The following is a 27,351-nucleotide window of genomic DNA, read 5'->3' as shown; positions in this document are numbered from 1 at the left end:
CCGCAGCATGTGGGATCTTCCCGGACCAGGGCTCGAACCCATGTCCCTTGCATTGGCAGGTGGATTCTAAACCACTGCGCCACCAGGGAAGCCCCCGAGGCTAGCTTTTTAATTTTTATTTTACTGTTTACCTATTTGCAAAAATAGTGGTCATTTATATAACAAAGAAATAGTAATGAATTATTGGGCGATAAACATGCTCTAAACAAGCATTTGTCAACAGTTGTATAATTTGTATTTGTCAACAGTGGTATATAATTATTTCCCCTCTTCTGCCACCTCTGCCATCCTTGAGCCAGGAAGAGCCTCGGGTCCACGAGCTGTGGCTCTCCACTGTGGTTTCAGCCATCTTTCCTCTTGTCAGCAGCCAGTTCTTAGAAATGACAGAAGAAGCAACAAATTTACCCTCACTCTGGTCGTTTGTAGTGAGCAAGTAGGAGAGGTCCGGTCACTCCCTACCTGTGGGTTCAGGTAAAGACGGCAGGAACAGTAGTGCTTCTTCAGACTCCCTAGTGAAACTTCTCATGAACGAAAAAGCCCCTTGGAGAGAATTTTGAAAGTGTTTCCTGGTAGGAAAGGCCTTAAACAAAGGCCTAAAACTTTTCCAGTTTTATTTTAATGTCTTTGTACTACAGTGTTCTTCTTGGTGTATCAAATCACCCTGTTACACAGTAATCAAAGTCTACATAAAGCTGGTAACAAACCACTGGGAAAATTGTAACGCTGTGGATGTTGAAAATTATAAATTGCTGTATTTTCTGTGTGAATTAACTAATTGCCTACTTTTTATGTACACTAGAAATAGATAAATCCAGTTATTTTGTGCAATTTCTTTTTACCATCCAAAGGAGTAATTTGGCCACACTGTTACCATTTGATAGAGGTTCTGAGAGAGACGTTCCTCTCTCACCTTTTTAGCCTTGAATACTTTCTTCTTTATAGAGTAGCTATTAGGAGGAAGCATCCCAGTATTTTAGAAAACATATCCTATTAAGACTTCTTGATCCTATTTTTCCAATTTCCATGCATACTGAATCTCTGGAGAAGGTGGGAGGTGACAGATTGGAATTGGGGTTGTGAGGAAAGATGGAGATGGTTTAATGGGTAAAGAAATGTTAGTGTAAAAAGGTCGGAGGGCACAAATTTATGTTGGTGCCAGTTTACGTTTGAGTCGTTTTCTCCTGACATGCTCACCAGCCAGCCTTGAGGAGTGCCCAGAGCTCCCCACTGCGGGGCCACAAGGAGGTAGCATGGATGCTGCAAGATGCTGGTGGCTTAACATTGCAACTTTGTTTAAAGCCTCTTATTTGGAAGTCTTGTCCAGTGTAAGTATTTATTAGTGTTTCTAATGATTTTTTCCCGTCATAATTACATAGCACGAAGAAATTGTAAGGGGCTTTCCTCTAAGCCCCATGCAGATGCTCCCAGGTCCCCCTAGTTTATCTCAGCAGACTGTATACACATGGTTTTCTGTGTCTGTCGTGATTGGAAAGCACTGGCATAGAGAGCTGTAGATGGCCGGTTGACCCAAGGTCGAGAGAGTGAGAACGACCCTCTTTGCCCATCATTGACAGCAGCTCCCAAATCCTGGGTTCTCCAGGGAGTCCTTCTATATGTTGGAAACTTGGACTCGCTTTGAATTTTTCTGGGCAATTTTAAGTGTCTGTGAGTCTTTCCTTTCCCATTTGCATTGATTTTAAGACTAATCCATATGCAGACAAAGGAACATTAAACGTTTGAAGATTTTTAGTTAGTCTCTCCCCAGCCTGTGAACTCTTTGAATGCAGTCAGGTCTGTTTAAGTAAACTGCAGTGTACTTCCAGGTGAAGATATGTGTTGATTGCTTAAAGACTTCCTGAAAACAGTTTCTGTTGTGAGATGATAAAGTACAGGCTTCTCATGGTTTCATAGAACCTGTGGTTCGATTGTCCTAGTTTTGCCTCATCTATTCTTTTTTTTTTTTTTTTTTTTTAGTGGCTTCAAGTTTTTATCTCTCATGGTTGTGTGGGTTGATGGGGTTCAATTGGCCCATTCTTCCTCGGCCATGCCTCATCTATTCTTATTTTTAAGATGTAAGTGTTAATTTTAGACAGGAAAACAAAACTCCTGCTTAGATCTTTTCAGCTTGTGGACTTAGGTAGAACTCGTTGCATACTGCAGGAAGATTGGTGTTTGGGGATCGACGAGAGCGGGTGACACTCTGGTGTGCTGGGTGACCGGTGAGGTAGCGCCTGGAGGGCCGGCTGCCCAGCGGGGACCTGTTCTGGGCTCCAGGGCACACTCTGAGCAGCTGTCCCAGATGAAGTGAATTCTGCCACTGGGACCAGTCATTACTCCGAGTAGGAATTTGGTGGGATTTTTGATGTTGGTTTTTTAGTTTTTGGTTTTTTTGAGACACTGCCTAAAGGAATGTAGAAATGAGCAAAGCTCAAATCCTTCTTGGAATAAGGAACAATATGAACAAGTGAACTTGATCGGCCAGTTTACTATTTGAAGTTTAATGGCATTTGGTTTCTAAAACGATCATTTTATCCATTATCTTTTGTATTTTACTTAAAGACATTAAATCAGTAATGCTTCAGGTGAAATAGATATGTTATCTTCACTCGTATTTCCCAGACATTGACCGCCTTATTTTAGATTTCTAAAATAAAGGAATGGGTTAATTTACACTGAGTGTTTCACCACCACTAGTGGTGGTGGGATTTCAGCAGGACTCCCTGCAACTGCACTTTGTGTAGTTGCCTTGGACTGAGCAGGGACGTCTGCACAAGTGCCGACTATTAACAGGGTCTTCCAAGGGGAATGCTGTTTAAAGAAAGACAGTTCTTCTGTTTAGCTTCAGTTCTAAACATTATCCCATGTTCAAAAGTGGGTGAGATATGATTCAATAGAAAATTTTAGCTATGTATAAATTTGTTGCATGTTTTATACTTTAGGGAGGACTTCAGAGCCCTGTGGGTCTGGGCCTCTTCCCTCTAGCTCACTTATTCCCCTGTGATTTTAACAAATTATCCTTCGGGTGAGTCTGTTTCCTCATCTGTTAGGTGGGGCATTAACTGTGGACAAGGTTGTTGTGAGGATTAAACAAGACATTGTCTGTAGGTAGGGTTCTGGCACACAGTCAGTGCTCTGTCTTTTGTATTTGGTTTATTTTTTCTAAACAACTTTGATAATATCAATATCATATTAGAATCCAAAATATGACTTTGTTCTTTTTAAAGAAAAGATTAAAAAAGATTTCTTGGGTAGTGTCAACTCTTAAAAATAATCAAAATTTCAGTACTCATACAATGGTTATTTCTAGTTTGTAAAGATACTATGAATAATAAATATGAAAACTTGTTTCATAATTAGACTTGTAGAGGAGATTTGAGTGGGTTTTTTTTTTTTTGGATGTTGTTTTGTTTTTTAGGTTTTGTTTTTCAGCTGAAAAATTGGATTTGAAACCGAATGACATGTGTTCATCATTCCTGTATGCCTTAGGAACACATTTTCTATTTTCCCTGTACATCTCTACCTTTCTCTGTGATGTTTTTGCTACTTTAAATTCTGTTTTGTGGAACGTAAACAAGTGTTTATGAATATGTATTAGTGAGAAGCAGATTTTCGACTTAGTGAACAGATTTAAAATTTGGTAACAGATTTACTGTCTTCAATTTTGATACATTCTTTTTCTTTGGCACTTTGAAACCATCCCTTACAAATTAAAAACCTCAATTATTGAATGTCCTGGGATTCTCCACTAAGAGATGGCTTGACTTTCAGAATTCATCTCACATAAACTTCAGTGATGTGAGCCAGTTCACTTGTACTGGAAGCCTACTTGTGCAGATGGTTTCTCTGCCCTCTCCTCTGGTAGTTCCAGAATCCGTTTCCTCAAATATTAATCTTACATAATTTCCCTCCTGAAAACTCCAGCGTTGACCCATTGCCAGTAGAACAAAATCCACACTCCTTTGCGTGGCACAGCAGGCACTTCAGGCTGGTTTTGACCTGAGTTCTCAGCTTCAGTATCTACCATTCCTCCCTTCTCTTAATCCAGCCAGAGTAACTTGCATGCGCCATTATTTCTGCTTAGCGTATTCTCTTTGCACGGCAACCCCAGCTAACCCTTTCAAACCCATCTCACGTACTGTCTTCCTGAGTCTCTCGTGGACTCCTGGAGGCAGCATCAGACCCTCCCCAGCCCGCACTGTTCTTTCTTCCTAGGCTGGCGGTCATACCTCTCCATGCCCGTCCACCCGCCAGCATGAGCCTCCCAAGGACAGGACCACATCCAATTCCGTGTCATGTCCCTGGCTCTGGGCACAGAGCCAGACCCCACTAACTGCTCGAAAAATGGCTTCTTCAGCCTGTTTTTCAAAAAGAACAATCTATACGTTTGCGGTAGATTAAAGCACAGTGACGAAAATGCAGTAACAGAATCAGAATTCACAGCAGGTGAATTGTATTTCTGTCTTGGTGTATGATGGTGAGTAGAGAAGCTCTATTATTACATGTAGGTGACTCGTGGGACTGGTGTGTGTCTTGCCTGAGGTGTGACAGGATGAATAGGAATTGCTGGTGCACTGGCAGACCTAACTTGAGAAATACCGGTGAATTTAGAGAAATCAAATACTGTTAGGGAAGGCGAATATTTCATTTTGGAATATTTTTTACAGGAGTCATTATTGTTTTTGGTCATTAAACTGTTTGTTTCAACATAGTTGTACTTTACCTTTAAAACTTGATGATTCAGAAAAAAAAATTTTCAAATCAGATTTGGAGTAGATTACTTATGTTATAAGAGCGTCTTGTTTCTAAGTATCATTCTCTCTAATATAATTAAAAGGTAGTTTATGAAAATTCTATTGTCACATAATTTTAGAGTCATTTATTGTATACTTCTGTGTTAGAAAATTCTTAGTTTTAATCGTAAATTACAATAATAACTAGAAAAGTAGTTTATGCTTCTTACAAGTAATTCAAACCTACAGAAATAGAGGAAAATATAAAAGCCTCATTCCCCTCCTTGTATTTTTTTTAAAATTAATTATTTATTTTTAGCCACGTTGGGTCTTCGTTGCTGCGCGCGGGCTTTCTCTAGTTGCGGCGAGCGGGGGCTGCTCTTCGTTGCGGTGCTCGGGCTTCTCATTGCGGTGGCTTCTCTTGTTGCTGAGCACGGGCTCTAGGCGCGCAGGGCTCAGTAGTTGTGGCTCGCGGGCTCTAGAGCGCGGGCTCAGTAGTTGTGGCTTGCGGGCTCTAGAGCGCAGGCTCAGTAGTTGTGGCACACAGGCTTAGTTGCTCCGTGGCATGTGGGATCTTCCCAGACCAGAGCTCAAACCTGTGTCCCCTGCCTTGGCAGGTGGATTCGTAACCACTGTGCCACCAGGGAAGCCCCCTCCTTGTATTCTTGCAAACTTTTTCTGTACATTTATAAACTTGTATAACATATAAAAGTATATGTTTATATGCACACATACAAACATAACAGTATTTTTAAGAATATATGGCCTCTATTAATAAATTTTCATTAATTGGAAAGTCTGGCAATGTTTTCTATTACCAAACATAGTAGTTTCTTGTAATGCTTTAATTGAAAGTAGAAGTTTATTTGATGGTATTTGCACACATGAATTTGGTACGATGTACTGACTGGAAGAGAGAGGGACTAATACGGGCCCAGTTGGTAAATTAAATCACTTGTTTGGTATCAATAGGAATTCTCCAGTGCTGGGAAGATTAGAAAGGAGCCACTTAAGTGTGCCGAGATTTTACGAGTTGGACTTGGAGGCAGGAGGTGAGGGTCTGCCCGTGCCCATGGTTGTGTAACTCGAGGCCTGTCTGCATGGTCGTGGTGGTGGCTGTGAGGATGGCTGGGCGTGTTCCCAAACAGGAGCAGAGCGGGGTCCCCTCCAGTGGGGCTGCACTGGGGGCTGGGCAGGGTTGGGGGGCTTGATTCCACCTAGGGCTCTTCTCATGCGCTCGTTTCTTCTACCCTGTCCCCTTCTTCCCCGGGCAACAGTGTTTTAAATTTTTGTTCATTTTTTATTAAAAATTTTTTATTATTCCCCCCCCCACCGCCGCACCCCGAGATGAATGGTAGCCAGTTGTACCTGCTTTTCTCCGTTTGTACTTTCACTTAAAAATAAACCCTGGGAAGAACCTAGTGGCAAGACGGGAATAAAGACACAGACCTACTAGAGAATGGACTTGAGGATATGGGGAGGGGGTGGGGTGAGATGTGACAGGGTAAGAGAGTGTCATGGACATATATACACTACCAAATGTAAAATAGCTAGTGGGAAGCAGCCGCATAGCACAGGAAGATCAGCTCGGTGCTTTGTGACCACCTAGAGGGGTGGGATGGGGAGGGTGGGAGGGAGGGAGATGCAAGAGGGAAGAGAAATGGGAACATATTGTATATGTATAACTGATTCACTTTGTTATAAAGCAGAAGCTAACACACCATTGTAAGGCAATTATACTTCAATAAAAATGTTTAAAAAAAAAAAAATAAATAAACCCTGGGAGTTACTCCACAGCAAGTATGCAAACAATTCTGGAAATCACTGCTCTGGAGCCCCTCCCCACTCCTGCGGCTGTGCAGCACCTCGAGTGTGGGTGCAGCGTCTGTTCCACCCAGCGGTCCTGGCCGCGGCCGCCACGGGCAGCGCTGTGCACGCATCATCTTTCCAGAAGAGATTCTCAGAAATGGAGTTGCTGGGTTGCAGGGTGCTTGGATGCACGTGGAATTTTGTCACTGCTACTTAATTATTAATTCGTGTTGATGGATACTAGCTCTTTCCGAGGAAGGAGTTTGAATGTTGAGTGAAACCAGTCTTAAATCACTCTCTTCTTAGTCTTGGGTGGAACACTGGGTCTGGTAACAGTGTTTTACTGTGAACTGCTATTGTGTTTGCTGAACTTTGCCATCGGCTGTTTCAGGATTTGTGTAACCTCTGGAGTATAGACGAATCACTATTAAACGAAATTTTCTACTTCTGGCTGGCACTCAGGACCTCGTACATTTAAGGCATGGAATCGGAGTTTCAGACTCTACTCTGATCGGAGTGTGTCCTCCTGAGGGCTTGGCGAGCTCCACGCACTTTCCATGTCCCTTAGTAGCAAAGTGGCCAAGAGCATGGGCAGACCAGTCTGGTTTGTCATCCCCGTTCTGTCACTAGTAGCTACCCTGCAAATTTGGGGTAGTAATAGTTCAAATTTGTAGATTTGTTGTAAGAATTAACTCAGATACCATGTGCGTGACTAGCTTAGCACAGAACCTGCTGCATAGATAGCAATTCATACTCAGTAAATGGTAGTTACTTGTATTATTTCACACAAGTGTAGTTTGTAGCTTAGTCGTATTGCCCTCATTGATCTTCCAGAAACCTAGTTCCGGGGAGATTTACGATCTGTCCGTTGGCCATTCCTCGGCATCTGCCTTCCCTCGGCATCTACCTTCCCTCCGCTTTTGCTCCTCTGAACCTTTCAGCTGAAAGGCCTTGAAGAGAGCTCACCCTCATCAGCCACCTCATGCCACGATCTAATCCTCTTGTGGCCTAGCCCAGCTAGTCTCGTAAGCCCTCCAGCTCTCCCCACCCCCAGCCCCAAATGCCTCCTGCCTTTTTGGGGGGAAAGTGCAGTCCAGTTCCCTTCGGGTCGAACCTCTGCAGTGACATAGCCTCCAGGTCTGGGCAAGCTTCGCCAGCAGTCCTTTCCTGAGTCTTTGCTTCTTGAGCCTCATCTTTCTCAACTCTTGAGCCTTTTCTTCATTCTGGAAGGTTGCTATCCATTGGGTTTTGTCCCAGGATGGATTCAAACTAACTTAATTTAGAAAAACTTAACTTGTCATGCTAGCCCACCCTTGGGTTCAAGCAAATTAAAAGCTTCACATCCTGCAGCGTAAAGGAGTAGGTCTGCTCGGGCACATGGACGTGGGGCAGGTGGAACGTGCTGTGGCCTCTCCGTGAAGCTGTGGAACCACAACAGACATGATGACGGTGGCCTCTCCAACCAGGACCTGGCTGCTTCCGGCCCCATTCCGTGGTTTGCGCTTAGAGGCCAAGCCTGAGAGTGGAGTTGGTCCTCAAAGACATCTTCTTGGGGACACCTCACCCCACAGTAATATTACCTGACCAGCTCCTCTCAGCCAGAGGATGGGGTGGGGCTTGTCTTTTACTGGCTACAGTATCTGTGTTACTTAGGAAGGTAGGTGTGGCAGTTCCAGACCTTGTCCCAGTCACCGGTACAGACCTGCCTGAGATGCATCGTGCAGCTGTGCCAGAACTGCAGTTTTCAGGATGTTAGTGTGGCCAGCGTGTTCTTCTTTCTTCGAGGGGTGGGGGAGTACGGAGCATTTCTCAGAGGAGGACTCCCTGTCCAAAACAGCTTTAGCCTTTTTCTGCAGGGGTTGTTTTAACACCAAGTAGGTTTTTTCCTACCTCTGTGCTTATTTTCTCCAGTATACAGGCCCCATCATGGAGAACCATTAGAATTCTAATCCTCATCTGGGAGATGGTGTGGAGAGATTTGTGCCGGCTCCTTTGGGCCAGAAGGGGAGGGAAAGGTGGGCTTCTGAGGCTCTGAGCCTAGGTGCTGCAGGCAGGGGCCGTACTGGTGGCGAAGGAGGAGCTTGAGACTGCATGCTCCGGGAGCCCCTCGGCCCGGCGGCGAGGTGGGCAAGGGCTTCAGAGTGTCCTTAGAGCGTGGAGAGCCAGGGCCGCACGGTTCTGTGTAGGGCTTCCCAGCGGCGGGCTTAAACAGCATCATACAAACAGTAGATATACAAGAAGAACACTAAATGGCCTGCGTGGCGTTTTACTGAGAGTTGTCAGGAGATTGTAAGTCGTGTGTGTGTTTTTCTCTTAGGTTCATTTTCCAGACACTGAAAGAGCAGAATGGCTAAATAAGGTAAGAGAAGAATACCGAACACCAGATATCAGTGGGAATTAGAGGATGACATGCCATATTGCCATATTTGGGGGTTTGGATGCTGACAGTATGTGAACGCATTTGGACCTAGCGGGCTGGCTTCTGCTCTCAGAAGAACTCAGTCATAACTGAGACATTACTTTCCTTTTCTAAACAGTGCAGACTCTTTCTTTGACATGAGAAAGTTAATGATATATTCATAGTTGGATGTTTGGCCCTGTGTCTTCTTTCCTGATCAGCTACTGCTCAGATCTCTTTTATGATAGTCATAAGTGAAAATTTTGGAACATTATTGTGAAGAGGGAAATAACTCCCAAGAAATCTAGTGGTAGATAATAATCTTTTTTTTAAAGGTTATGTTTTTAGATCATTATACTTTGAAGTAGATCTCTTTTATCTCTATATTTTATATATCCTTAGAGTTATATAGTAAAAACTAATGTGAATAATGATTACCCAAAAAGTAATCACTAGAAGTTAGTCCATCCTTAAAGAAAACTCATTAATGTTGAGAACGATACAGTTTTAGAAAGTTTTTTAGCAGTGAGTTGAAACCACAGGATTTTCTGACTTTTTAGCAATGATTAAATGTGCTGATATGATTAAACAGCATATTTAACTAGAATAACTAATTCCTGAAACATATTGGTTGGTTAATCAATAGTTTACTGTCGTAATACATTTTTAAATTTTAGGTGCATAGCAAAAAGGACGGCCCCCCCCTTTTGCTTTTCAAAAATTCTGGTAAACTATCGGAGCATAATTTTCCATGATGACTTAAGGACTATACCATCTTGTTTAACCTGAGCTCTTTCTCCTTTTCAGACTGTAAAACACATGTGGCCTTTTATTTGCCAATTTATAGAGAAGTTATTTCGAGAAACCATAGAGCCGGCTGTGCGGGGAGCACACACCCACCTCAGCACCTTCAGCTTCACGAGGGTTGACGTGGGGCAGCAGGTTTGTTTCTTCTTAAGTGTTCTCACCTGTGCACAACTGAAAAGAATGGTAAACTGCCTGAGACTGTCTCTAGAGAAAGCTGCTTTGCGGAAGGCTGACAGTGTGTGTGGGTCCTCCCCAGGTCTGCCTCCCATGGGGCCCTCTCCTCCTCTGTTGGGGCCTCGCCTCGTTCGTCCACTGTGGTCTCCGGCCAGTCCAGGTCCGTCGGAGGTCCCCTCAGCCCCAGAGAGTCTCTGCCCCACGTTCTCCTGTTAGAATTACCTTTGTACAACCTTCTACCGTCCGGCCTGCTGGAAAGGGAGTTTGACGTGTAAACTCACTAAGGATGATGAGACTGACACAAGCTGGAGGCGCCCGCTCCACCGCAGCGTTTACGACAGCAGCCCAGGCTCCAGTGCTGGGCTTGCGGCGTGGCGGTAGTGACACAGGGGAAGGGAAAGGTAGGCTTTGTTGTTGGACTCACATTATATACAAAAGAAAGTCACGAATTCCAACACTGCTAGGAAGCCTCAAGACCACCATTAAGGGCAAGTTTCCTTTTTTATTTTTTTAAGTCAGTGTTTACAATAATTAGCAACAGTTGAAGGTAATATTTTTTTCTGTTGAGGTGTAATTGACACATAACATGGCATTAGTTTCAAGGCAACATTGTTTTTTTGCCTAATAAAAATTTGGAGTTCAGTGGTACTTTTAAACTCACACACCAGGGCAGAGCCCGACAACCCACTCTCACCACGCACTGCGTCCCGATGTCTGTGCTTCAGCCTGTTGGGGTGTCAGTGAATGTGGCTGAGGACCATCTGACCCCCATCCGTGTCACTGCCCCCAGACTCGTTCCCATCCCACACTCCCCAGGCTGTCAGTCACCTTTCCCCATCAAGGCCCATTTTCTGTGGGCAGAGAATGCTCCTTCTCTTCTGCGGTGCCTCAGGTGTGTGTGTCCTGCCGAGCTGTGTTGTGCAGGCCGTTTGCCCGCTTGACTGTGACATCTGCAGCACGCTGCAAGCCGGGGTGTGGGCATCCTTTTGTTTGAGCACACCGGGCCAGCATAGGACCACCATGGGACACTACCTTTCATTTTCACTTTACCTCAGTCACCTCCAACGGTCACGACAGGTGGGAAGACACAGCTACGAGCTAGAAAGCACGTGACTGTGAAGGGCGGACGGTGACTAGCTTAGGCCTCGACAGCCGCATAAGGTCTCTGCGGCGCGTCCTTCCCCTGCCTGCCCCTCTCCTCCGGCCCTGCAGTCACTGTCTCCCTCTGGCTGGCGTTTGTGTCTCCCAGAGTCAGGTAAGCTCATGCTGGCGCAGATCTGGAATTCTCGCTCCAGCTGGGTTTGTCTCAGGAAGAATTACGTTCCTGTTTCACATGCGCTTCAGTTTGATGCTATGTAAGATCATCATCGGAGGAGACGGCAGGAACGCAGAGAGTAGTGCGGGTTCATTCGGGGAGCTTGGCGTCGCCGTGGCTGCATGGACCTCTTTTGGGCACACGGGACCCGGGCTGTTTGATTGAAGGGACAGAAGAGAGGGGCAGGAGAGCCCGAGCAGAAAAGCCCCGGGACCTGGGGTGGTAGGAGGTGTACACTTAGAGCTTCTCCTGCAGCTGGGTGAGGAATAAGGTTTCAGGACACCCACACTGTCAGAGTGAGCAGTAAGACTCCAGAGGTCCGGTCATTCTTCAGCTTGAGTTTTTAATGCTCAGATGTCATGGTGAAAACTTTCTTAGGAGGGGTCTCAAATCAATTAATGGGAAAAAGGTTTTGACATGATGTTGAAATATAGCATTTATTGTAGGTCTGCCTTTTCTTTTTACAGAGTCATTTGATTGTGACCTTGTAGCATGTATTAGGTGTTGAAAATGTAGCTAGTATTTTTGATTCACTCAAAAACCCCATTTGTATTAAAATCTTAAGAAATGGAAAATTATGACATAAAAAATGAAAGGAAGTTATATTTTAAACAATTAGTAAGGATGGAGTAGAGGGAAAGGGTCAAAGTCATATGGAAGAGACAAGGGCCCAAGGGTCCTGGGAAGGAGCGAAGCTGGGTCATAGCGGAGCTGCGTCTGTGGCCCCTGAGCACCTGCTGTGCCAGGCCGTGCTCCTCAACCTGCATGGTCCTGTGTCCTGTAGCCTCACTGTCGCCCATGTGGAGCTGCCCTCCTGACCGTGTTTTACAGATGAGGGCGCTGAGGGACAGAGGTTGAACAACTTGCTGGAGGTGAAACAGCTAGTACATTGTGAAGCAGAGTTTTCACTCCTGTGGCCTGATGCTGAAGCTCGTTGTCTCAGCTCTGCCATGTCACAGGGCTTGGTTTTCTTTCACCCTTCCTACGTTTTAAGTAAGCCAGTTCTTGTTTCAGCCCCTCAGGATCAATGGTGTTAAGGTGTATACTGAAAATGTGGACAAAAGGCAAATTATTTTGGACCTTCAGATTAGGTAAGTTTGTATTTATGTCATAGTTAATGATGTGTGATGTCACTTAGCTGTACCCATAAGGTGGAGGATATAATGAGCACATTTCTTACCTGCTGTTTGATGGAATTGGACTAACTTCTTGTTGAAGACCTAAATTTATTTACTTTCTGGTTTTAGTTCCTGGTAGCCTAGATAATTGCTATCATTCATAAAACATGTTAAATAAAAGAAAGTAAAGGCACTACAAGAAAAGAAAGCGACAGACCCATGTCCCTTGTGAACATTGATGCCACAATCCTCAAGAAAGTGCTAGCAAACTGAATTCAGCAACATAGTAAAAGGATTATACACCGTGACCAAGTGGGATTTATTCCTGGGATACAAGGATGGTTCAACATAAGAAAAGTGATCAGTGTAATGCCCCACATAAACAGAATGAAGGGGAAAAAAAAAACCCTGCATGATTATCTAGGTTGATGCAGAAAAAGCATTTGGTGAAATTCAACACACTTTCATGATAAAAACACTTAAACAGGAAACAGACAGAAACTACTTCAGCATAATAAAAGGCATATATTCCCAGCAAGTGGCATGCTCAGTGGTGAAAGACTGAAACCTTTTCCTCTGAGATCAGGAACAAGACAGGGATGCCTGCTTTCACCACCTCTGTTCAACATGGTACTGGAAGTTCTTTTAGAGCAATTAGGTATGAAGAAAACGAAGTGAATGGCGTACAAGTTGGAAAGGAGGAAGTAAAATTATCTTTGTACACAGGTAATATGATCTATGTAGAAAACCTGAAAGATTCCACAAAAAGCTTTTAGAACTAGTAAATGAATTTAGCAAAGTAGAAGGATACAAAATCAATGCAAAAAAAAAATCAGTTGCATTCTATACATTAACAACAAGCAATCCAAAAAGGAAATTAAGAAAACAATTTCATTTACAATAGAAACAGAAAGAATAAAATACTTAGAAATTAACTTAACCAAGGAGGTGGAAGACTTGTACAATGAAAACTACAGAACATTGCTGTAAGAAATTAAAGAAGACATAAATACATAGAGATACATCCCATGTTTGTGGTTTGGAAGACTTAATATTGTTAAAAGTCAACACTAAAAGCAATCTGTAGAAGCAGTGTAATCCATATAATCATATATCTGATAAGGGATTGAGATCCAGAATGTATAAGGAACTCCTACAACTCAGCAGCAACAAAAAAACAAATAACCTGATTCAGAAATGAGCAAAGGACTTGAATAGACATTTCTCCAAATGAGCAAAGGACTTGAATAGACATTTCTCCAAATACACAAGTGGACACAGGCACATGAAAGGGTGCTCAACATCACTATTAATCAGGGAGAAGCAAATCCAGACCACAGTGAGATACCGCCTCACACCCATCAGGATGGCACCTATCAGAAAACAGATTAGTGAGGATGTGCAGAAATTGGAACCCCTGTGCACTGATGGCGGGAATGTAAAAGGTACGGTTGCTATGGAAACAGAATAGTTGTTCCTCAAAAAATTAAACAATTACTGCATGACCCAGCACTTCCATTTCTGGGTACATACCCAAAAGAATTGAAAACAAGGTCTCAAAGAGGTATTTGTGCACTTGTGTTCATAGCAGCTGTATTCCCAATAGCTAAAACATGGAAGCAACCCAGGTGTTCATTGACTGTTGAATGGGTAAGCAAGGTGTGTTATGTACATACAGTGGAGTATCATTCAACCTTTATAAAGAAGGAAATCCTGCAGTGTGTAGTGTCCATCCTGCTACAACAGGGATGAACCTTGAGGACATTATGCTAAATGGAATAGGATAGTCACGAAAAGACAAATCCTGTCTGATTCCACTCATGTGAGGCCCCCAGAGGAGTCAGATTCACAGAGACAGAAAGTAGGATGAAGGCTGCAGGGGGCTGGGGGAGGCGGGATCAGAAGTCACTGTTTAACGGGTATAGAATTTCAGTTTTGCAAGATGCAGAGAGTTCTGGAAGTGATGGTGGTGATGGTTGCACAATAATCTGAATGTGCTTAATGCCACTGAGCCGTGCACTTAAAAATGGTTGAGATGGTAATTTTATGTATATTTTACCACAATAAAAAATAATTGGGAAAAAAATTACTTAGGGATCTGCCAGGTGCCTTGCCTGCGTGGTAGAGAGGTTTTCTCTGGCTCTTGTCTTCACTGTTCGTGAGCCTTTTTTTCTTTTTTTTTTTTTTTGGTGTCTTATTGACTGCCAAGATTCCGGCTTTCCCTGACGCCCCGGCGCAGCTGTGTGCAGGCCGCTGCTGAGCTGCTGACTGACACACGGCCCCGCAGGGTTTGGTTTGTTGTTTTGGCTAAGGATCATTTTATTTTATCATGTCATCTTTGAGTTTCTAAAGTGTGTTAATATAGTAAATGAACAGTCAGTACCAATTACCTTTATTCTAGAAGGGAGCATAGAATGTTGTGATGATGTAATACGGAAAACTCTGCATCTTTAACATATTTGGAACTACTGCAAACGCTGCTGCCATCAGTGCAGTAAAAGAGGAAGCCCCGCGTATGTCTTCGGGTCAGCTGCACCCCGGAAGGGCTGTCCACTAGGCTGAGGATGAGCTTCAGGAGCGTGGGAACCTTGTTCTCTTGTTCCAGCACTGAGGGAGCACTGCATACACGTTCATTAAATAAACATTGGAATGAATCTGCTACCGGACACCATTTTGAAGATGCAGCCTGGCTTTTGTGGTTTCAGCAGACATGACGGCATACGCAAGTTATGCAGCTCAGATATTTATGTCTCTAAAAAGTCTGCTTTTTCCTGTGTTCCAGATAAGGACCGTAACTAGGTTACTGGCCGTGGAGTTGGGGAAGGAGTAATTGAGAGCTATGAGGAAATAAATGATCAAGTCTTAGTGTGTGTGGGCGAAAACCTGTCGCTCGCCATCTGCCTCTACAAGGGTGAGGCCACCAGCTACTGCAGTTGCTGACCTTCCACACACCCTGAAAGGAGTTCAGGGCAGAGATCAGGAATGAGGCCCTCTGTGCTCTGGGAAAACTGGCAGAACAGGTCTTCAGATAGATATATTCAGGAGACGATGTTATGAGCCCAATTTCTCGCATCTTCTCATAGCTAGAAAAGCACTGCTATCATTAACTCAGATGTCTGCCCCTCGTGGCTAGCAGCAACTTTCTGCCAAAATGTGTGCTTGACTGTACGTCCCCCCTTCACCAAAAGAACCTACAGGTATTGACTTTTACATCAGGACTGTGAATATTGGAAGACTTTCATCCCAGATGCCTTTTGTCACTGTTTTGCTCATGTGCTTAGACAGTCGCTCTCATGGTTATCAAATTGCCCCCCGACACTCCCACGCAGGAGTGGGAAGTCCTGCTTCCAAGAGTCAAGGGTGGGAGTCAAATCATACGGATCCCACACAAAACGTTGTGGACGTGCCATGTTCATTGTAAAGATGGGTGTAAGCCTTACCTTCAGCATCATGCTGTATTCATGTTTGTTTCACATTAATGATTGAAAAGACCTAATCGTTGAGTAAAATCGATGCCTCAGATGGATGTAATGTCTTTAACCTTTGACATCAGAGGGCCCTGAGCACTGCTAGTTTCCTCAGTACGGGGAGCTTGGGCACAGCATTTATTTGTGGTGAAATATAATCTCAGCATTTTTTATGTTTTAAACAAGCATAGTTGTTTATAAAACAAATGAAAACTACGTTCCATCAAGAGACTGCTCCAGAAGTTGCACTTTGAGAAGTGACATTTATACCAAGGCCTCTGGCCAGGCTGCCTGCCTCGCCACCCGTGCGGTGGTACTGACTGGTGTCAGTGACCGCTCCAGCGCTGGCACTAGAACACTCTGGCACAGCCAGGCTGCAGGTTACAGCTTTGCCTACAGTCTAGTTCTGGTTGCTTTACTGTCACTGTATTCAGATTATATAGCTTGCAGGTCTGTGGTGATTAAGAGAATGTAATACAGAACTTTTTCTTTGCTAGTTTTGTAGGAAATTGTGAGATTGATTTGGAGATCAAGCGATATTTTTGTAGAGCTGGTGTGCAAAGTATACAGGTAAGGTTTTTTTAAGTTTCATAGTCTTCTCAAATTCTCTGTGCTCTATTCAGAAAGAAAATCATGAAGTTTTTATTAACTCAGAATTTCTTTGAAGTTAAGTTTTTGTTTATAGGTTATACTTGAGAGAAACCTGAAGTCAGATGTTCAGGAATCACTGAGAGGATCCTGCATCCTCCTTCTTGTGCCTCTAATGGCCTGTGGAATTGTTTTCTGTTAATGTTTCGGTTTCCCATTTGAATTTAGATTCATGGTACAATGCGGGTGATCCTGGAACCACTGATTGGAGACATGCCCTTAGTGGGAGCTTTGTCTATCTTCTTCCTTAGGAAGCCAGTAAGTCAATGTTTATTTCATTCTTTTCTTCCCATTCACTGACAAGAATGTGTACATATCGAAGAATAGACAGAGTGGAGAAAAAGAGCTTAATTCACTTTATTCCCTTTGGTGCATGAATCCTGCGTGCTTTCATCTCTTTATGCCTTAACAGAGGGCTTCACATCTCTCCATAGACAAGTTTTTTCCTCATTATAAAAATAATATGTTTGCTGCAGAAAATTTGAAAGCAGACCTTAGAAAGTATAGGTTGTAACTAACATTCAGCACCTATCACTGAGTATGATATATATTTACTCATTCAATCCTCATAGCTCTGTAGTTAAATACTAACACTAAGTACTTTTGCCGACCAGGATCTGAGAGTCTGATTTGTCCAAGTCACAAAACCAGGAAGTCTGGGGATCTGCACCTGGACCTGCCCTGGTCCGGCAGAGATGCTATCCGCATACTCAGCCTGAGTCGCCCTGCAGCCGCCCCCCCCCCCCCCGCCAACCACTGCCTGCCTCTCGGGGTGTGTTGAATGAAGCACACAGTATGCTGTGTTTTTAAGAGTCACAAAGATTAATTTTGACTAAGTTATATTTTAACACTTGGATAAACCGTGATATTATTATTTTACATTCCATTTTTGGTTATAAGTCGTCAATACTTATTATTAGCCACAAAAGTAAGACAATAAAAATGTCACCTACCTAGACTCTCCCTCACTGAGACCCTTTCTCCTCGCCGAGGCCCCTCCCCTCACTGGGACTGTCCATCCCCACCTGGGTGGCTCCATTCCTACAAGGCTCCTCATCTGGGCTTCTGCAGCCTCTGCTTGGCTTCCTGCCTTGGCTCTGTCCTCAGTGGACTTCACTGCTAGGGGTCTTGCCCCGGCAGACTGACCCACCAGGGGCCGGCTCTCACTCGCAGATGGTCATCTGTCCACTGCAGTGGTAGTACCACCCCCACCCCCTCCCCCATTGTCCCTTCCACCTCCCTCTTTCTCTCTCCCTCCTCTCCTAGAATGCTGCCCTTCCCAGGACACGGGCAGCCAGGTTCCCTCCTTGTCCCTGTGCCTCGTAGCACACTTCTTAATCTATGCAAGCCACAGCCATATCTGTCTCCATACAGTTCAGTAAATGTCTGATGAATGAATGGATCTGTTTCTCAGATACCTCTTCACAGTGTGCCGTTTTTGTAACCTGCGATGAGTTCTTTCTGGAGGTGTCATTAACATCATGTGTAGTGTAAAATGGGGATATTCATTTGTATAATTTGATTCAAATAATATAAATCATTGTTGCTGGTTTTTAAAATACAAGTTTATCTAGACCAAACAAGTGGTACTTTTCTGTATAAAAACATAAGAAGTAAGTGTCATCACTTTTTGTTACCGCTAAAATTATTATTCTCATTTGCTTTTTATTGCTTAAATAATTGGCTTATTTTGAACGTATCTTAACAACACAAAACATGGTAAAATTCAAAAGCTATTAGGGAACATCTGTGTTAAATTTTAATTTATTACAATTTTGAGAAATGAAGAAATCCGTAAAAGATTCAAAATTCATGGGTTTTTTTCCCCCACATACAAGTTGTTGAAAAGACTATGTTTAAAAAATTCCTTCATTAATGAATATAAAAAACTAATCCTTAGCAAGTTGATAAGTATTTTTAGTTTGCAGGGAATTTTTAACAATTTAAAGAGTTTTTTTTCAGCTCAATGTAACAAAATCCAAATCTTTAAATCTTCCTCAAAACTTTGTAATATTCTTCATTGGATCTTTCTTAGGTATACTTAGTTTAAAAATAACATTGTAGGGACTTCCCCGGCGGTCCAGTGGTTCGGACTCCGTGCTTCCGCTGCAGGGGGCCCAGGTTCGGTCCCTGGTCAGGGAACTAGGATCCCACAAGCCGTGCAGCCAAAAAATAAAAAATAAAATAAAAATAACATTATAATATTAATTTCCAAATGAAATTTTAGTACTCAGAAAAGCAGGATGAGGCTGTGAAAGGTTGAGGATCACTTGTATCCTTATATGGTGAATTACAGTCACCAAGCACAGGCTTCAGAGAAAAGGGACTTTTTCAGTCGCTTTCATCTGGAAAATGTAAGAGCAGAATTCCCTGCTGGCTGCCAAGTCCTTCCTCACCCCAGTGAAAAACAGAAAGATTGGGGTTTTGACTATCCAGATGATTTAGAAGCATGGCAACCTTCAGAAGAATATGAAACTTTCGCACGTTTTTTGCTCGTTGATTTGTTTAGATTAGTTCTGATAATGTGCTACTTGTTTTTAAAAAAATAACCACAGGTGTCTGCAGTGCTGACCTCATTCAGCACAGTGGGGGCAGGGCGGATGTACTGTCCCTTTATTTCAGGTTAAGTGACAGACATGAGCGCCACACAGCCTCACTTTCCGCTCCTGTTTCTTTCTCTCCTTTGAACTGTGTGCTTTGAACAAATTACCATCTTCTCCCAGTATCCAACAGGGGATTGGTTCCAGGACTCCCACGGACCAAAATCTGTGGGTGTTCAGGTTCCTTATTAAATGGCGTAGCATTTGTACATAACCTACGCACATCCTCTCGTATCCTTTAAATCATCTCTAGATCACTTATAATACCTAGTACGGTGTAAATTCTGTGTAAATCGTTGAAAGTCCAATGTAAATAGTTGCCCTAGTGCAGCAGATTCAAGTTTTGCCTTTTGGAACTTAAGGAATTTTTTCTTTCCGAATACTTTTGATCCGTGTTTGGTTGAATCTGAGAAGGCAGAACTGGAACCCTCAGATACGGAGGCCCAACTGTGTTTCATTTCTGTAAGCCTCAGTCTCCCCATCGGTAACATGGGGAGTACACTAATACTTCCCTCAAAAGATTAGAGGTGACGATTAAATGTAAAACACTTGGTATAGCACCTGGCACTCAGTGAGTCTTCAGATGTTTAAGAAATTAAATATTTTCCTATATGTAGGGTTAGCATTCTGGTGGGGTCCTGGCAGCAGAGGTCGAGCATTGGTAAGCACAGAAGCTGGGGTTAAGGTTCTGGTACGAGCCAGGGCGACCTACTCTCTACCCTTGGACGTGTCCCAGGGGAGTGGTGGCAACCCACTCATGCTAACTTGACAGTTGTTGGGATTGCCTCTGGCATACACTCTTAAGGGTGTTTCAGAACCCTTAGGTCATTTTTAGGTCTGTCTCAGGAGTATGGATTAGAGTAGACTGGGTCAGGAGGTCCTTTCTAGAACTTCTCCAGGAGATGGTCTGGGGCTCACTCTGAACCTGTTTATCCTAAAGGGGTCCTCCCAGCTAGCAAAGGACATGCCTGCTGAGTCTTTGATCCACAGATTGAGTTTCTTCATCTACAAAATGGAAATAGCATCTTCCTTTTAGAGTGATTGTGAAAAGAAACTGAATCCTACTAGCTAGGACTCCGGCAATTGAGGTACCTTAAGCAAAGGAAGGGGGAGAAGGGGGAGCTTTATTTAAAAACAAAATGAGCATATATGGATGTCTCATGAAACTCATGCAGGGGCTGCAGTTGGGAGTCAGGAACAGGACGGAATGTGGAATGTGGACGCCGTGGCCACTGTCTCCTGTGCCTGTTCTGCCTCAGCTTCGTTCTTCTCTCACCCTGAGACCAGCCTCCTCTGGTCCTTCAGGCCACAGGCCAGAAACGCTGGCTGCCGGTGCCCCCAGGAGTGAGCCTCCCGGTCTTCCCTTGGTCCTTGCCTGCCCTATTCCAGCTGCATCAGATACAGACCCTTAACCCCGAGACCAGGAGTAGGAAGGTTGCAGCATTCGAACGAGGCTCCCAGAAACCGATTCCTGCAGCCGTGCGTGGGAGGTGGTCATGAGGGGCGAGGGAGGGCTGGGCTGGCAGGTCCATGGAGCCCACTGGACGGAAGAGGCCCAGTCTTAGGCCACACATTAAGCCACTGGGGAGTTTGTGGCTGTTTATCCCGCCAGGTGTCCTCTGCATTTCTTGGATCTGGGGTTTGATGTCTTTCATCATTTTGAAGCGTCTTGCCCCAGCACCGTTGTTGTGGTGCTCTTTCGGTGGCCCTGCCCCCTCCCTGTGACTCTGTCTTTGGAGGGTCTTGTGCAGGAGAGAGTGTTGCACCTGCCCCCAGCGATACCGGATCTCTGTGGTCAAGGCATAGAGGGTGAATTCTGTTCCTGTCCTCTGAGTGGCTGTGGTCCCTCGCCTCTGGAAGGCAGGGCTTCTGTCTTTCCTGCAGCAGCTGTGCTCTCCTCGGCCTGCCCGATTTCTGTGGATTTCACAGGGTTTACTCTGGCTCTCCTGCCCTGGGATGGCCCTGCCGCCTCAGCTCTCCATGCATTCAGGAGTGATGCTCTTCCCAGTTTTCTACATCCCAAGTGAAAGCTCGAAGTCCTAGGAGCTTTAAGACATAAGAAAAATATTCGTGACCTTTAACCACCAGCCCAAATCAGAAAATTCAGAAACTCTGGAGAAGGGTGGAGCCACCAGTCTGTTTTGTTTTGTTTTTAAATATTTATTTTCTTTTTGGCTGCATCCGGTCTTCGTTGCGGCACGCGGGCTCCTCCTTGTGCCGCGCGGACGTCTCTCTAGTTGGGGCGCACGTGCTCAATAGTTGTGGTGCGCAGGCTTAGTTGCTCTGCTGCATGTGGGATCTTAGTTCCCTGGCCAGGGATCGAACCCGCGTCCCCTGCATTGGAAGACGGATTCTTAACCACTGGACCACCAGGGAAGTCTCCACCAGTCCGTTTTTAACAGACTTCCTGTGTAGGACGCCTGGCGTGTTGTCAGTGCTGAAATGAGCAGTGGCTGTCGCCGACTCTCCTGCAACCCACAGATGGCACGGAGGGCAGAGGGCAGCCGACTGAGGTTCCCGTGAACACATGCTGCGCTGGTGGGGTTGCAGTTGCAACGTGCCCACCTTACTCACTGTTCCTCGGCAGCCCAAAGAGCTGATTTCCTGTCCTTTGGGAGCACGTCTCACTGGTTCTTCAGTTTCCCGAAAGGAGATCTCAGTCATCCAGACTTGGCACTAATTTTAGTTGCTTTCCCAAAGCGCTGCCTGGATCTGCCCTGCCCTCACACCTGTCCACCTGCTCACACACTCACTCTCGTCCTCCCGCACACAGTCACTCACACTCCTCTCTCACCCCCTCAGCTTGGCTCTTCTGTCCCCTGGCCTCCCTGTGTTCAGGGACAGGCCAGCTCCCCCTTCAGGGCCTTGAACGCGGAGGCCCTTCCCCTGGGGCCTTCTTTCTTGCATTCAGATCTCTTCTTTTCAAGCTCACCTGAGTCTGTCCTTCCATGAATTCTGCCCCTGCCTCGCAGGCATTTTGTTTCTCTGAATTTGGGTAGCATCCAGGTACATCTTACCATTTTGCCAAGGGTCCTGCGAGTCGGCCCTCTGTCACCTGAGCGTTTGTACTCTAGTTATAATCCCCTCCGGGTGACTGCCCTTTGGGAGGGCCTGTGAGTGCTTCTTTACTCCTGGTTCAGCAGGGTGCCCCAGACCTGGAGTCAGCCATTTCTTCAAAATCCCCTGTTCCTTTTAGTGGAAAACGCGTTTAGAGATCGTAGTCAGAGTGCTAGGGAGTCCTAGGGAGGTTAGTGTCTCAGGACTTTATTAAAGTTGTTGCTTTTGAGTTTTGCTCTGTCCGAAAGAATCTTGACCCTTCCAGTTCATGTTTATAACCACCTACTGCCCAGCTTTGTCACTCCAGCTCTATGGGTAATAGAGGTCATGCAGTTTCACTTGGCATCTTCTACAACATAGAGCACAAGTAATTTCATTATGTGCAGTATCCGTCTTGACAGGAAAAGCAGTGTTTCCAATCAGTACTTTTTACCTGTCCACATCCGTTTAATAGAATCTCAGTCAACTATATAGGAATTATTCTAAGATAAATACCCACTAGAAAAATGAGCAATAAAATACAGGTGTTGAATGAATGAATGGAACATGTCCCACTAGTATGAGGAATATGCAGACTGAAACAGCAATAAAGTACCATTCTTTAACTGCTGGATAGACTGATTTTTAATATAGGTGTAAAATATTTTTAATAGGTTGTAAAGAAAGGACATTTTATACAGTTCTGATGGGAATGTAAGTTTGTACAATATTAGGGCAATTATGTAGCATCTATCAACATAAAAAATGAACGTGTATCTTTGACCAGAATTTCCACTTTTTGAATGCTAGTCTCCATGTGTATGTAACAACACGTGTGTACAAAGATATTCACTGATTCATTACTTACAATAAAAGAGAAATTGTAAATATTCTAAGTGCTCGTCAATAGGAGGATGGGTATATAAATAATTATGATTTTACTGGAGTAAATTTTGACATCAAAAGAACAAAACAAGAACAGGCAAGGTATCTATACCAACAAGGGACAACGACCTTGATGTTTTACAAAGTGAAAAACAAGGTATAGGACAGTAGTATGTACTAACCCATTTCATTTATAAAGAAACAAACCTGCATGATTTGATGTGATAATTGGAAATAATTTGCATACTTAATATTTTTGCCCTTTTTTTAAAACAGCTTTTAGAAATTAATTGGACAGGACTGACTAATCTTCTCGATATCCCCGGATTGAAGTAAGTACTCTGTCACGTCCTGTGGGTAGCTTGCTGGTGGTGTCACGTGCGTTTCCAGTGTCGCGAAGACGACACGGGTGTTTGAGAGCTATGTCTTCCGAGCAGAGCCCATGCTTTCTGGGCGGGCTCTCTTGGGCTCTGGTGTCGCCGGCCCATCTGAGGCTCTGGGTCAGAGCCGCAGGAGAGCCCTGTTAGGACTAGATGGAGCCTTTTCATTAGTCATGAGGTGTCTTTCCAGTTTTGGTGTTTTAATATCCCAGAAAATTAAAGAAAACTTTAAAAAGTTTTCAAGCTTATAGGTTTCAAAGCTAGCCCTTCCTGGAATCTTTTCAAGCTGTGCTGCGCCTTCCCTTTGTGCCTTCTGTGCCTTGACCCGCTCCTCCCTGGAGGCGTAGGCGTCAGCCCTGGACCTGGGAGCTGCGTCGTGTGGCTGGGAGGCCCTTGTTGTTCCGTGTCCTCTAGTGTCTGAAACACGAGGAAACCTTCCGCCACGAGCATGGGAAGCCCTTCAGGGCGTGTCCCGCCTGTGGGAGAGGGGAGGCTTCCTGGTCGCGCCACAGTCCCTCTGTCCTCCGAGGTGGAAGGCGGTGGCGGCAGACCTGTTAGCCACCACTGAGCAGGAAGGGCTGAGGCTGCAGCCGCCAAGCCTGCTTCTGCTGATTTCACTGTTGCATTTGAAGGTTAAAGTGTGTTGCTTGTTGGTTAAAGTTACACATGTTCCTAGTGGACACTGCTAATCTGTGGGGGGGTTTTCCCCCTAAAATGGCTTAAAAATTGAATTATGAAAGCCTTGGTTTCAATCTCTTTTTTCTCTTCCCGTGTATTTGTTTATGCCCTTGAAATGGCCATTAGGAAGAATTTTATTTTGTTTCATTATCAGGGAAAAATCAAGACTACACTGAGGCATAGTCATAACAATAAAAGTCTTTTTTAGGTGCTGTGGTTTATTGGATATAGAAAAATACTGTTATCTTTAAAAGATTTTTGGAACGAAAGGACAACTTTAAAAGAGTTTTGTTGAAGTGTTGATTAGGATTCTTGCTTGCAACAACAAACCCAACTTACCTGGTCTTCATTAAGTGAGTAAATAATTGAGTAAACAAATACTGTTTTTTTTTTTTTTTAAATTGGAGTATAGTTGATCTACAATGTTGTTAGTTTCAGTTGTACAGCACAGTGATTCAGTTAAACATATACATGTATTCACTCTTTTTTTTTTTTTAATTTTTATTTATTTATTTATTTATTTATGGCTGTGCTGGGTCTTCGTTTCTGTGCGAGGGCTTTCTCTAGTTGTGGCAAGCGGGGGCCACTCTTCATCGCCGTGCACGGGCCTCTCACTGTCGCGGCCTCTCTTGTTGCGGAGCACAGGCTCCAGACGCGCAGGCTCAGTAATCGTGGCTCACGGACCTAGTTGCTCCGCGGCATGTGGGATCTTCCCTGACCAGGGCTCGAACCCGTGTCCCCTGCATTGGCAGGCGGATGCTCAACCACTGCGCCACCAGGGAAGCCCCAAATACTGTTTTTTAGAGACAGTCTATTCACTCGTCCGACACATGGGTACGGAGTGCCTGCTGTGAGTGCCCGCCGTGGCCGTGAGCAGAGTGGAGCCTGCACCCTCGGCTGGTGTCGCCGAGAGGCCTGCGGCCCTGTCGGGTAGCCAGGCACAGCCAGGTGCTGGCATCCACAGGACGGCTCCTGACTCTGCTTTTCTGTGCGTGGCTTTGTTGCCAGGCAGGCTCTTTCTGTGCAGTAGCCGCTTCTAGCTTCTATTCCACACGCTCAGCAGCCTCAGTCGGAAAAAGAACCTTTTCCCGCGAGTTCCAGCAAAAGTTCTAGGGTTGACTTCTGTTTGTCTGCCTGTCCTTGGGCAGACTCTCCTGGTTCTGAGGGTCAGGTTGGGCCTCGTGCCCACGCAGAGAGGAGGCAGAGAAGTGCTTCAAGAAGCTCCAGTGAAGGGGGGGCGGGGGGGGCCCCCAAGGAAGGGCTCCAGAAGTCGGAGGAGAGGGTGCTGCTTAGCTGGCAAAAACGACAAATCCCTGCTGTCGTTTAGTGTAGAGGAGTGTGGTCTGCTTTCCTGCCCTCTGCGTCGTGGGAGGGGTTTGTCGAGCATCCGCCCTGCGGGCCGTGGTGTGCTGGCTCCCTGTAGAGAGCCCGAGGGCGGGGCCTGCCGCGGGAGCCTGCAGCGCGGCCCGGGTCAGTCCCAGGGCTTTCAGTTGGAAGGGAGAAACGCATGCGCACTCGCTCGAGGCGCGCATACAAGTACAGCGCCATTTCATTGCGTGATTTTGTATGAAGGCAGGCTCTATTTGTATAGCAATAGCTTCCGGCTGTTGTTTTAGATATGGGTTTTCATATATACGATATATAAAACCTATTCTTCTATATTCATTATGTATAGGATTGCATTTATCATTAAAAGTATCAAAATATACTCATATATATTAGAAATACAGACGGAAATAGACACACACCATTCAAAAATGAGACTGTGGTATAAAAGGGATATGGTAAAATACCCCTTTTAAATTATATATATTTATATATGATACATAATTATGTAAATTTTATGTGATACAATATACGCATATCTACTTAACATAAAACTTGGGCTACTATTTCTCAAAGATTTTGTCAAACAACTCACAGCTGTGGCAAGCCTTGTCTTATAAAAATAAATATTTAATAACTTTGAACCTAACATAATGAAATCTTGCCCCAAGCTTTACAAAATGAACATCTACATGCTCTATCCATTGACTACAAAACAGAATCCAGGGTATTATAAAGTAGCAGTGATGCCTGAATCACTTTACCACAAATTTTAGCTATCCTTAACATTTTTCAATGAAGACCAATAAACTGAGTGTTGAAGGGATGAGGGTTGTGACAGAAACAGAAGTAGGGTGATGAGCAGGGTCGGTTCCAAAGGACCAGGAGGGTGGGACACAGTGGAAGCTGCTGTGTGCTGAGCCCGGCGTAGTCAGGACGAGCGGAGTGGCTCAGGGGATGCCCAGCCCCACTTGGGAGCCTGCGGGTGGGGCTGCCGAGCTGAGCCTGGTGCTGGCACCACCGTAGGCGTCAGAGAGAGGTGAGACGGTGGCCGACCACCGTAGCAGCTACGGGGTTCTTGAAACGTTTATGTCATCAGTGAGGGGTCTTCTGTTTCAACAGATTTTTCAGTATAAACAAAACTGGTACTTCTGCAGGGAAATGCCTGAAGTAAGACTATGCTTGGTATTAATGCTTTGAAGGACCATCTCATCCTCTGCGTGGTGAACACTGATCCAGTGTCTGCGGCTTAGACCCTCTGAGTCCCCCTGGACTGTTAGCGCCCAAGTAACTGGCCTCTTCAGCAGTGAAGTGTGGAGCTGTCTGTGGGTGTGTGGTTTGTCTGCCCATGTCGGGCTGAAAGGCGCTGCGCTGAGGTTCCGCATCTTGGCCTTGCATTTGGACCCCCAACCTGCAGTGAGGCTCAGTTATCACTCAGTGAATGACGGCACTTTCACTGTGTCCCAGTGGATGTTCCGTGTGTAGTTACTTTACATCTGCGTGTTCATAATGTTAACATCTGAGAAGTACTGGCAAGAAGTAAGGTTCTTTTAAAACTTTGCACTTCTGGCTAAAGGTGTTCTTCTATAGCAATGAAACTTGGTTTACGTATGCCTCAAAAGTGCTGTCACACATACGTTGCTTGATTCTCACATTTACACCAAAGAACAGACAAAAAGCATATTGAAAGCACATTTGCTTCTTTAGCCTCCACAGTTTTATTCTTGCTACTGAGATCTCTGTGCAGTGGTGTATAGTCTTTCAAATTGATTACAGTATTCAGTACCCAAATAAAGTGTGAAGAAAGAATGAACTGTAAATTCCTTTGCTTCGTTGGGACCTCTGCATATATAACAGGAAAGATAAATTTAATGTAATAAACATGGAATGAGTAAATAAATGGATGCTTGTTTTGGTATTCTCTGTACTTTTATGGGTGTTTGAAATAGTTTATGTTAAAAAAAAAATTTATTTAAATGT

At 44.6% G+C, this 27,351-nt stretch overlaps 1 protein-coding gene and 1 long non-coding RNA gene across 8 annotated transcripts in view; one reads left to right on the top strand and one right to left on the bottom strand.

Moving 5' to 3' along the window:
- Positions 1-27,351, top strand: part of ESYT2 (extended synaptotagmin 2) — a 75,162-nt gene that overhangs the window by 18,772 nt on the left and 29,039 nt on the right. For all 7 annotated transcript variants that reach the window (XM_082398836.1, XM_082398833.1, XM_082398832.1 and 4 more), the window contains exons 2-7: positions 8,857-8,898; positions 9,745-9,879; positions 12,248-12,324; positions 16,316-16,388; positions 16,635-16,724; positions 23,264-23,319. In XM_082398836.1, the coding sequence (XP_082254962.1) occupies positions 8,857-8,898; positions 9,745-9,879; positions 12,248-12,324; positions 16,316-16,388; positions 16,635-16,724; positions 23,264-23,319 (473 nt within the window). The remainder of the gene's footprint in view (positions 1-8,856; positions 8,899-9,744; positions 9,880-12,247; positions 12,325-16,315; positions 16,389-16,634; positions 16,725-23,263; positions 23,320-27,351) is intronic.
- On the bottom strand, positions 3,615-8,850 carry LOC309631935. Its single transcript, XR_014246651.1, has 2 exons — positions 6,521-8,850; positions 3,615-6,148 (listed from the first exon to the last, which is right to left on the bottom strand). It is a non-coding gene; the product is annotated as an uncharacterized lncRNA (long non-coding RNA).

The sequence above is a fragment of the Balaenoptera borealis genome (assembly GCF_965194805.1).
Source record: "Balaenoptera borealis genome assembly, chromosome: 7".
Taxonomy (NCBI): Eukaryota; Metazoa; Chordata; class Mammalia; order Artiodactyla; family Balaenopteridae; genus Balaenoptera; species Balaenoptera borealis.
Note: the sequence above shows the minus strand (reverse complement) of the source record. Positions and strands in the feature narration are given on the sequence as shown.